The sequence below is a fragment of the Manduca sexta genome, chromosome 13, assembly GCF_014839805.1.
Source record: "Manduca sexta isolate Smith_Timp_Sample1 chromosome 13, JHU_Msex_v1.0, whole genome shotgun sequence".
NCBI classification, from domain to species: Eukaryota; Metazoa; Arthropoda; class Insecta; order Lepidoptera; family Sphingidae; genus Manduca; species Manduca sexta.
The window spans coordinates 13,076,910-13,089,225 of record NC_051127.1 but is presented as its reverse complement, the minus strand read 5'-3'; the positions used below and the strand labels follow the sequence as shown (position 1 = coordinate 13,089,225).

Genomic DNA, 12,316 nt, shown 5'->3' with positions numbered 1-12,316 from the left:
GTTTGACATTGAACAACACGTCCACTGATCTATCAATGATCTATACATGTTATAAAAGAACATTTGCTTTAAATTTAATAATTTTCATCCACTTGTAAACTAAAAGCAACGGAATCAGACTAAATTCAGATTAGCTTGCTAATATTTTTTCATTCATAACTAATTTATAGATTCATATTAATTCGTAATATTATCTACAAAATATCTCTTACAAATATATTATATCAACACACTAGTCTCGATATTGTTGAACCTTCCATATCTCGATTGTCGATACAATCACATACATCCCTAGACATTATTGCTTTGTGTTTATGCCTTACTCTATGGTTATGCCGTTGTTTTCGATTATTTTATCGATTTCATCGCCTTATGTCCATACTGTTGATATAGCAATACTGCCTAAAAATTACTGGCTATTGATACTACAAAACCATCGATAGTATTGATAGTATTATCGATAGGATTTGTTAAAACTAATGGTTTTCGCAATACTATCGATACTATTAAATGCATTACTAACAATAGTATCAATATTATCGGTGTTATCAATAGTACTGCACATGGAAAGCTATCTATGCATTCGATAGAATCGACGGTATAGACATGAGACAATAATATCGATAGACTATTGATGCCATTGCTTCAGCTTTATTGTCGATAGATAATCGTTTGTCTATCGACAGCAGACTTGCTATGCAACACCACATTATCGGTGTCTCTAAATGTGGCATTGCGTTTGTTGATTGCCTGCTTGTGGAATTTTGTGGTGTTTATTTTGAGTTTTTTTTTATCAAAAATAAGGAACTACTTTAAGGTTTCGTGGAGTACCTGATTTAAATAAATAAGTTAAAAATGTATCTAAGATACTATTTAGACGGTAATGGAGATAGACAATATACTTTATCGGTAAATATTTTGATATAACCTCATTAAAACATGTGGCGGTTTCTATTTGTAAGGTCTGCTGTGGTGTCTTGTGCGTGTTTTTCCTTATCTGGCATAGGTACAAAAACATCTCGAGTCTAGCAATTGAGTTCGCAGAGTGGAGAGCCACAAACGTAAAGAATATCTCATATAATAATAACTTAAAGAATATATTGCGTCTCAAGACCTTCTTGATATTTATTTGATGTTTCATGAAAACATGTAAATTCCTCAACAGGAGACGACGTGAGCCTATAAACTAAATTTGCTTTATGTCGTGTGTAAAAAAAGACACGTAGGAGACTCGGCACAACAATGATATATAACTTTGATATTTTATTTCAGACTGTTGATCCAAATGGCAAACCAACATTATCTGCACATCCAGGTAAGGATTATTTAAGTTTAACATTTTAACATAATCCTATTTACTCCTTTAAAACATTGCACAATATGATTTAAAGAGTACAATGTAGATGCAACGCATATACTGCACAATATGGAAATTTTAATAATAATACATGGTATTGCTAACTACATTCTTATCCAGTAAAATGGAACATTATGGTCTTACAAATTTAAAGTTTATTTTGTATACAACAGACAAGTAGCAGAGTTAATTATTTGTCCAGTAGAAAATTATAAAACCTTTTGTTTCTTTTCAGCTCGCTTTTCACCTGAAGACAAATATTCAAGGCAAAGAATAATTATCAAGAAACGATTTGGTCTACTGCTCACACTGCAACCTGAACCTATTAGCTAATATAATTTTATAAGATTAATAATATTAAGTCTAAAATAAATGTTTTAATAACAAGCCCTTTATTTTGTTCCTAAATTAGCTCTCATCAAGTTGTTTTGGTTCAGTTTCACATGCAATAAAAAGTGGAATGGTATTGGTTATACATCCACTAGCCAATAGCTTCTAGCATTTTTTAATGTACCTGAGAACATGCTAGTGTTGAATGTAAGCAATGCAACCACCCATAAACAGTAGCAATACGATACAGGACTTTGAATTACTTAATTTTTGTAACATCTAACATTGATGGCACTGTACTGTGGCACGCCACTGTACTTGTCAATGAGACACCAAATGTTGATGGCTATTAAGCTTTACAAAAGGATTTGTTGATGTACCTCTTTATACAGGGTGTCCCATAATTAATGGATAACTTTGAAAAGTCTTACAGTAAAACTTATGGTTGTAAAGAAAAAAATTAAATATTTGTATTATAAGTAGTGTTGATGTGGTATAGTCAGGGTGGATGCCGCGGCAGCAAAATGACACTTTTATATTAGACACACTATATTTCTAAGTTCCGCTTTACTTATGTTCAGACCAGAGGTTACAAATCAACTGTCCTGCATACGTGCTACAACGATCTTTTATACGTTCGGATGAATAAAATCAAGACACTCTAAATATTACAATTATGTATCAAATTATATAATATTAATTCATATGGCATTTAACTTGTATTTTAACAAGTAATCACTAAGAATAAGTAATTGTTTAAAAGGTAATTTATAATTAAGTCTGCCGGAAGGTAACAACCGGACGGCGTTAGTTATTACTTACATTTTACTCTATGTTCATAATACAATTATTATAATAATCAGCCAAATAGGAAAAAATATTAATCTATTAAATATTATGTTATGTACTGCTGAAGCTAGGACCGGAAGTCGATAACAGTAGTATGTACCTATGTATTTAAAAAGAAGTAAGTAAGTAATTTCTTGTCTCATTTTACTTTCTTGTACACTATAGCCAGAAATGAATTAAATGCATTGTTTTTTTGTTTTATAATAATTATACACCGACTATGCTAATAGATAAACAGTCAATACTCAATAGTATGACTACATATGGCATTTTTTTTAAACATGCATAAACTTTTTTTTTTTTGGTTTGATTTACTCCTTATATGCATAAACTTTTTTTTATTTGGATTTTTTTTAACTAAGTAGTAAGTAGTACCTCTTGTGTATAAAAAAATGTAAGAATGCAATATAAGTGGTCAATATTTAAAAAATGACAGTTTTGAGTACAATAATTTATTTATACCAATACAATTCATGCCTAATTGTATCTAAGTATTGTAAATAGCGATTTTTTGCTATTGATGTAAGAAAGGAGATAGTTTGGCTAAATAAAAAAAGATACTTAATATAGGATTCTTTTTATTTCATATTCTTTAGAATAATTGTTCAAATTGTTGGCCTCCCACTTATATGATCTCCACAGAATTTTATTAAAAATTTGCGGGTCTTCTGCCATCCTTGATCCTTGCCAGTATTTGTCGGCAAAAACGCAATCTTGTATTATAATCTCTTGGTTGCACAGTTTGCACGCGTATGAAATGGTAAGGGTGAAAACTATTCTTCTTTAAAATATTATGCACGGTCGATTTTCCGATCCCTGGGACCCTGTGTGTCTAGCTATTGCTCGTGTAGAGGCTGAAGGCTCATTTTCAATTTCCTCAAGCACTACGTTTTCTACATTAGGACGACTGATTGGACTGATTCTTCCACTGCTAGTGCCATCGACACCGCTTCCAGGCATTGTTCCTTTATAGTAACGATTGTGGATTCCAAAAAGAATATAACCATTACGTTAAGTGGACTCATAAATACGCGGTAATCCGGGTGGCGCGTATTAGGGTGTGTGTATTTAGGATATTTCTCCTTATAAAGAGCTACGGCCATTGACGTAAGGTGCGTTCGGCTAATTTCGGACGGTTTTTAGGTGTGTGGCGAGGAGTCTCCTCGCAACACATCGAAATACGCACTGTACGTATGTATAATATCAATGTAAATTATCGATGACTGCGGCTGAATTTGCATTGCCTTTGCATTCACCATAAATCAAATGCATGTTTGGCATTTGCCTCAGAACAATCATTGCAGAACAATGACAAGCATAGAAGTAACACTATGACATTTGAGTGTACTCTGTCTTAGACAGCAAGAAATTTCATTGTGTTGCGATCCCTTCTGACATCTTATCGATATCGATAAATGCTTTGTCTATCGGCTATGGTAAATTCACAGACCTGCATAAACACTTTTCGGTCAGTCAACTACAAACCGTTGCAAATTGCTATTTTAGATAAAGGCTAAAAAAAAGATATCAAAACCCTGATTTGGTATTTCAGTACCAAAAGAAGTCTGGGTATATAAAAGCACTCGGTAAAAAGCTGTTAAATTACAATAAACTATAGAACTACCGGCGTTCTTCGAGCAAAATTTTGTCCAATTTTCATTTGCTATTTACAACAGTTTCCATGCCTTCCGAAACGTCATTTGCTAAACACAAAAATGGTTTAGCATTTAGATTATTAAATTAAGCAAATGTTAGAAATTTCGGAAGGAATGGAAACCGCTGTAAGTAACAAACAAGAAATCGGTCGGAATTTCGTCTAGGAGAAAGCCAGTACGCCTTCTGTTCTTTTCTGACTTTCTTAGGCATTAAGAGATACCCAAGAGGTGGGATTTGACAGAAGCTACTAAAATGGGAGAGTAAAATTAAAACACAGCGGTATCATTCATGTGACATATGTTTAATAACTTATATCAATGTTAATAAAACTTTGTCGAAATGCTTAGAGCAAACACGGTTCTGTTTTTTCCAATGCCAATTGGGACGAGCTATGGCAACGATCCTCATAGCATCATCTGTGGGGAATCTGCAATGAAACACATTGTATGAAACACACTATGAAAATCAGATAGTTTTCTCAAACCCAGCCTTCGCGCACGGTTTCCAAATGGCTTTTACCACTACACCGCCGTATATTGAAAGTAAAAGGCAATTTATGCAAAATAGTAAACTACAATTTACTAATATCTATGTTATCGACAGAATATGCAGCACAACACTATTGAACACGACTACGTAAATTGGTAAAAATGAAAAATACTTAATAATGACTGGATCGAATGGCCAACAGCATATTATAATATGACTACAGCATAATAAAGTATAATTAATAACACTTTTTGCACTTATGTTCAGGGTTTAAGCAAATATATTAGGTTTTTGTTTACTTACCGATGGAAGCTGATTTCAGTTTCATTTTCTTTACGAGAAGAATGAGATTTACACCCCACAATAACGCAGGTCATTGCTTGTTCCTAGGGCTATATTTTACTGAAACAGCACTGTGTATTTATTAAAATTAACAACAAAAATATTACACAACATGTAACCACTTTTGAAAAGCACGCGCTGAAGTATAACGTAACTAAATTGTGTGGGCGCGTTTGTGACATTGTTTTGAGATTGGCAAGTTGTAATGTTGAGTAGGACATGCAAGAGGCGGTACATTTGTCCGGTACATGACGTTAAAATGTAAGAGTGGCTCAATATTATATATTGTACTACTTCAAATTTTATGTCGCGGCAGTCGCGTTACTTATTCTCCGTCTCTGACAAACTGTAGGACGAGGACAGTGAGGTAGAGAACCGCATGCTACAAATTACAGTAGGACGTTATTTTACAATGGACATTACATTACTGCGTTTCGAGTCGCGAGCGAGAGGGAAATATTTTGAGGGTTAACATTACAAAATACTGTAAGATACGCATTGAAGCGCCGAGCCTCACTACGCCTCGCCTCATTTGAAGTAGGACGTTGTACCGGCTCAATGCTAAAAAGAGGCTACTCTTACAAACTCTTTTTTATGTCATGTCCTACCCAACTCTAGCAAGTTGGAACATTTGACATTTTATTTGCGTTTTAATTCGGCATCATAAAGATGACCAAAGGTAACCATTTGATTATTTTAAAGTGTACGCAAGCCGACCTTAGCAACATAATATTTGTCTCGTTCTTTTCAACGGTTTTGGCCTATTTGAAAAAATAGGATAAGTATATGAGGGTAATTTAGATTCCTTCTATGCTTGTTCTTGTTCTGAGGCATTTGCATATTCTTGTGCCGTATATTGTAGTTTATTGGTCTCTGGCGTATATTATTTTGAAAAAAATATATAAAAAAGGGTAAAAAAATCTCAGGATATATATTTTTTTTATGGCAATAATCTGTCAAATAACAATTGACAAATGTCAACAGGTTGTTGTCACTGTCACAAATTATTTTCCAATTTCTTATCTTCAATTTTAAATTGAGGAAACCGATTATTTGTGATTGTTACAAAGAGCATTATATGGTTTATTATTACCATAATTATTATAACAAAAAAGATCAAGGATGATATACTTATTGAGTATAACAAATAAGTGTTCTTTTTATTAAAATAATGTACTAATTGTTTGGTTCCATGCAGTCTTGTTATCTGACTTCTGTAGGCTGTGACCGGGAAAATGAATTTTAGTAAACCATGATCTTCGTCATCTTAGGCAAAGAGAAAGATTTATTTGCAAAGAATTGAGATTGTGGAAAATATCTTAGTGCTCACGGAATTAAATCAATCATGTCTCACAAAAAAGGTGATTTGAAGGTTTATTGGAATAAAATTACTTACGCTTTTCCTATACTGAACGACAATATCTTCAGTGACTGCACAAACGCCGAATACGATGAAGTGCAACACATAATTGTTGGTTTAGGTGTACAAATAAAGATTCGCGATCTGGTGTTGATACACATTGAGAAACACCTACGGCAACACGTCGCGCCGAAGTTCTGGTCTAAATTCATCAAAGTCAATGAAGATGTTAGAGGCTTTCAGTTGTTCAAGTCTGCTGTCAATGATCTTTATGAAGCAGTTTCTAGTTTCTCATCAATGATGTGTCGACTCACTATTTTGAACAACAGTTGTAATGATAATAAACCAATTTATGGTGAGAAGGATGTTGTGCTGGGATTCAAACAACTTGTTAGAGCTACATTGCTGTCTCAACTGCCTTTAGACTTTCAAGTTATCATAAACCATTTTTATAAAATATCTTTTAATGTTTTTGATAATGAATATGAAAATTCCGATATGAGTGAAGATATAATGTGTTCTGGTTGTGGAAATGAGTATGCTGATTGTAATTGCGCTTACATTGTAAAAGTGTTCCATGAAACTAACAGAAAACTAATGGATTTGCAGTTACTAGAAAGATTAACTGGACAAGTCTTGACTAACTTTATACAGTTGAGGATAGAATCTCACATACAAAAATTATGTACTGGTACTTTTGACGTATCACATGTTGGCTTTTTGGAGAACTGGCTTGACACTACAGTCATGTCATGGCTCACCAGAATTTACTGTGGAGGTTCATCCAAACCACCTCCAGATGATAAAAATATACAAAATGCAATATCAAAATTCAAGCAAAAGCTGCGGTACTTTTTATACCATAGCTACACAAAATTAAGAATAGACCAGCTGTTCAATATTATTATTGAGTATCCCGATTCCCAACCTGCTGTGGATGATATAAAGTTTTGTTTAGACAAAACTGACTTAAGATCTACTTTATGCAAGAAGTTGCAAAATGCTTTGGAAACAAGATTGCTGCACTCTGGAGTCAATACTCCTGACATACTTACTGCTTACATATCTACTATAAGAGCCTTGAGGCATTTAGATCCTTCTGGGGTCATACTTGAAACTGTCACAAAGCCTGTTCGTAATTATTTAAGAAATAGGGAGGATACAGTAAGGAGTGTTGTGAGCAGCCTCACTGAGGAAGGAGCAGGTAGTGAGTTAGCAGAGGAATTAGCAAAGTACACTGGGGAGCCAGAAGGTGATGCAGACAATGATGAGGCATGGGATGAATGGAATCCAGACCCAGTAGATGCTGACCCTAAAGTTGATCCTAAAGACAGAAGGACAAGTGATATTATATCCATGCTAGTAAATGTATATGGCAGTAAGGAATTATTTGTAAATGAATACAGAACTCTGTTAGCTGACCGGCTCTTAGCCCAAAGTGTTATAAACACTGAAAAAGAAATAAGGTATTTAGAATTATTAAAATTGAGGTTTGGAGAGGCACAGTTGCATTTCTGTGAAGTTATGCTTAAAGATATATCAGATTCAAAGAGAATAAACTCTCTGATTCATCAAGATAGCAGTATAGAAGAACTAAACAAGGAGTTTGTGTCAAATGCTATGATCTTGTCTGCACAATTTTGGCCACCTTTCAAGGATGAAAATTTGGAACTACCAGATGAAATCAAAAGGCATTTAGAAGCATACACAAAGTCATATGAAGCTCTCAAAGGCAACAGAACATTGAGTTGGAAACCACATCTTGGCAATGTTAATATTGAAATAGAGATTGGCGAGAAAAAACTAGACTTGACAGTCTCACCATTCAATGCAACATTGATAATGCATTTTCAAAATAAGCCCCAGTGGTCCATTGAAGAACTGCATCAAGTTATGAAAGTGCCAGTGACTGTTTTAAGAAGGAAAATAACTTACTGGCAAACAATGGGACTGATCATGGAAAAAGGAAGTGACTATTTTGTTTTAGCAGATGAAACAGAGAACAAAGCAAATGTTTCTGCCAATCAAGTTCAAGAGATGATTTGTGAAGATGAGGAGACAGAGAGTGTCATGGCTTCCGGCTCATGACCAGCGGAAGGAGAACTTCAAGTATTCTGGTCTTACATTGTTGGCATGTTGACAAACTTGGACTCTTTGCCTTTGGACCGCATACACCAGATGTTGAAGATGTTTGCATCACAAGTCCCTGGTACTGAATGTAGTCTGCAGGAATTGAGACAGTTTCTAGACACCAAAGTGAGGACCCATCAGCTGGTGTTGCAAGGTGGCCTGTATAAATTACCTAAAACTATTGGTTTGAGGTAAAATGTTATGGGAAAAATTGCTTCATAGATGTATGTGTATTCTAGTAAGCATTATAATTTTGTAAAATGATATTTGGTTTTAATGTTATTATATTTCGGTTGACACACTTTGTAACTTATAATGATACTAGCTTTTGTATCCCCCTGTCCAGGAGAAAAAGTAATCTATTGCATTCTAGGGCTATGTAGCTTCCTTTTAGTAAAGTTATTTAGATTCCAGTTTTCCCGTTACAAACAAAAAAAATATTCTTTTAATAAGTTTGGTTAAAAATGGGTTTTGCTATTAAATTCTATAATACCTATACTATTATGCAAAGCTGAGTTTTTTTTGTTTGTTTGTTTGAATGCGCTAATCTCGGGAACTATCGGTTAGAATTGAAAAGTTCTTTCAGTATTGGATAGCCCATTTATCGAGGAAAGCTATAGGCTATATATCATCACGCTATGACCAGTAGAAACTGAGCATCAATAAAAAATGTTGCAAAAACGGGGAAAATTTATTACTCTTACTTAAAAAGTTCTTAATAAACATATAAAACAAAGTCCCCCGCTGTATCTGTCTGCCTGTCTGACGCGTTAAACTCAAAAACCACCCGACGGATTTAGATGAAATTCGGCATGGAGATAGTTTAAGACCCTGGGAACATCACTATCAACTTTCTATCCCGGAAAAATATAGAGCATGACGTTTAAACATAAAACTTTCGCCCGGAATAACTTTATCACGCGGGTGGAGCCGCGGGCAAAAGCTTCTGAGATACTATGGTGAGTAATATGGATTATGTATGTATAAATAAAACTTTAAAAAAGTTTAACAAAACTTTATTTTCATCTTGTTTTAAATATAAAATTTGGTTACAATACATAGTGTCTGGTTAATAACTAACCATATGCTTATGTGACCACATAGATTCTGTTTCATCAACAAATACATACATGAAATAAATTAGTTGAAATAAAATTATATTTAATACCACCACATTGTTTACTAACGTAATATGCATAACAATTTAATACTTAGTGTTTTCAATACATATCTTGTGTCAGTCTTAATATCTATAAAAATACTGTTTAAAATTAAAAATGGAAATAAGCATTTGTTACTAATAAAACAATAATAATAAAATCAATGATACTTATATGATACTGAGAAACAATATAGATTCTTCAAAAAATATTTTGTATGGACTATGGAATGCATTGGATGATGTCAACAATTGTCAGTATACCATTTCAGGTAACATAAATGCAATTTGTATATTTAATAATCTCAGTAATCAGAACCAAATAGAGAAGCATATATACCTTCAAGACATGAAAATACTTTGTGGAATGTGGAATTTTCAGATAATTGCCAATTAAACCTACTCTAAAAGGGTAAAGCTATTATGATGTCACAAATAAAGTGGTAATTTTATAGAGGATATGGAAATGTTTAAAACTACAACTAATATGCCAAACGGATGTAATAAAAACCAACATGTTTTGACTGAATTTTAAATTACCTTAATTTATGCCCTAGAACACGAAAATCGATATGGTCGCTAATTCTTGTGTCCGAATTTTTTATACTTTTTTCAAATCGAGGCAAACAATATAAGTAAACATGTATTTCAGACTATTCTGTTGTTGTGAAATATAAACTCGTCACAAATGTAAGGCCATGTGCTATTTACAAAAATATATTGTTTATTTGATATGCATAGACTAAATGTACATAGTAACAATAAAAAATGAAATAATTAAATTACTGAAAAAAAAATTTGAAAACGAATATTTTTTTTATCTTTCTACTACTGTTTTTGTTCTATTCCCACAGAGCACCACCTATTTTTCACTAATGTAGCTAAATCTGACTCAGTTTTCGTAGCTGACCTATCTGACAAAAACCTTCCTAACTCGCGCAAATCATGTTCATGATTAGAAAGTGGTACCCAGGACATCACATCTTCTGCCATGATGCGTAAAATTGTATTTATAATTGTTTTAAGAAATTAGGCCTTATATTCTAGGCCGTGAGATTCGGAGCGACCATATCGAGTTATCGCGAATATTACGTTTTATAAATGTTTATTTTTTAAATTAGAAGTAGGTAGTATATGTTATATTATCAATCTCATATGCAAATAAATAATATTATAAACAAAACCTACAACAGTTAAAGCTCTACTAGTTTACATATGTACAGAAAACATTAATGCAATGTTTGATGTTTGCCCAATTCAAGTCATGTTCAATTAGACAATTTCAATGTGAAAGCTATCTGTCGCACCAGAAAACTTAACTCTGGAGCGATTTGCTAATAAATTAATGTAAAAACACAGTTCGCCAAATGGTGTCCATGGTTTATTCATAATCCCCTAAGACTATTTTACAAACACAAACATTGCATTTTAAATGCACAATACTACAGATATTTAAAAAGCTTACAAAATATTTAAGTACATCAAAATTTCATTAAGTCCGCAGTAGTTCTATAATCTCTCAATGGACGAATCAAAAAGTCATCTAGTTCCTCGATTCTCAAATCGATATTCATATGATTATCGATAAACATATCAATACTTACATCGATATCGAATAATCAACTTCAGAGACCGGAGTCGGCTTCAATAATGCATGATCCATTATTTTCCATAAATGATATTGGGAATGGATTTTTATTTTTTCATACTTGTGTAATAATTGAACAAATAAGTAAGCCTATTTTTTATAAACTTATTAATTCAACTAACATGAAAGCACCTGCCATATTGGAATCGCGTTAAACAATTCTATGATAATCACGTCGATTCCGTAACGTAATTTTCTTTTACATTAACTTTATCGATGATGACGTTGGCACCAGATTTAAGTACATTCTTGATTTATTCTATGATGCCATCATTAGTTATACAGAGATACAAAACAACATCTCATGCCTATAGTACTCGACACAGTACTATTTCTGTCACCAAGTAGCTTACACGCGAATATGCACCATTCATGATCCTTAAAAAGTACGAATTAGTCTCGTATAATTTGTTGTCGCTTTTTGTTTACATTTTGTTGGATTAAATAAATAGTTTGATTGACAAATTACAGTTAAATTTGAGCCTCTAAGTAATGTGAATTAAAATTTTAAATTTAATACTTTTGGATATGATAAAAATTGATGCAAACGCGGACGACAACGCATTTATATCAGTCATCAGTCATCAGTATACAATGAGAAGCTTGAAAAGGCGTCGCTTTGTATGGATGTCGGTACATTCGCGCCAGCTCACCGGTTGCGGCGCAGCGAGGGCGCGGGGTCGGAGGGCAGTGGCGCGGTGTGCGGCGCGCCCGGCACGTGCGGCAGGCGCTTGAACGGGCCCAGCCGCTTCACCGGCCGCGGCGACACGCTGTGAGTTTCCACGGCGCCGCCCCACGCACTCGCGCCCGCATCCAGCAGCGCCGCCGCCAGTCGCCCGCTGCCGCTGCCGCCGCCTCCTCCGGTTTCTATATTACGGAAATTAGTTACCATCATTACAAAAACCGATAAGTTTTACATTGCAAAAAAAAAAAAAAAAATATAGAACGTCTCACCGGTCCACAGCGTATCAAAATATATAAAATTAGTATAAAGCA

At 34.0% G+C, this 12,316-nt stretch overlaps 3 protein-coding genes across 3 annotated transcripts in view; 2 read left to right on the top strand and 1 right to left on the bottom strand.

Moving 5' to 3' along the window:
* Positions 1 to 664: 664 nt before the first annotated feature.
* LOC115450220 (H/ACA ribonucleoprotein complex subunit 3) lies at positions 665 to 2,830 on the top strand. The gene is made up of 3 exons (XM_030178218.2): positions 665 to 909; positions 1,273 to 1,315; positions 1,593 to 2,830. The coding sequence occupies exons 1-3, from the start codon at positions 856 to 858 to the stop codon at positions 1,688 to 1,690; spliced, it is 195 nt and encodes a 64-aa protein (XP_030034078.1). The 5' UTR covers positions 665 to 855; the 3' UTR covers positions 1,691 to 2,830.
* Positions 2,831 to 6,003: 3,173 nt separating this feature from the next.
* On the top strand, positions 6,004 to 8,777 carry LOC115450219 (anaphase-promoting complex subunit 2). The gene is given in 1 exon segment (XM_030178217.2): positions 6,004 to 8,777. A coding segment is annotated over 1 exon segment (2,340 nt). The 5' UTR covers positions 6,004 to 6,368; the 3' UTR covers positions 8,709 to 8,777.
* Positions 8,778 to 9,513: 736 nt separating this feature from the next.
* The window catches only part of LOC115450221 (probable Rho GTPase-activating protein CG5521), a 30,485-nt gene continuing 27,682 nt past the window's right edge, over positions 9,514 to 12,316 (bottom strand). The window contains 1 exon segment of the mRNA XM_037438159.1: positions 9,514 to 12,187. Coding sequence (XP_037294056.1) covers positions 11,970 to 12,187 — 218 coding nt within the window. The 3' untranslated portion in view covers positions 9,514 to 11,969.

Excerpts from the sequence above, each read along its gene's own strand:
- LOC115450220 (XM_030178218.2), top strand. The coding sequence starts at position 856 with ATGTATCTAAGATACTATTTAGACGGTAATGGAGATAGACAATATACT. Across the intron at positions 910-1,272 it reads ATAGACAATATACTTTATCG|ACTGTTGATCCAAATGGCAA; the intron begins GTAAATATTTTG and ends ATTTTATTTCAG. Across the intron at positions 1,316-1,592 it reads AACATTATCTGCACATCCAG|CTCGCTTTTCACCTGAAGAC; the intron begins GTAAGGATTATT and ends GTTTCTTTTCAG.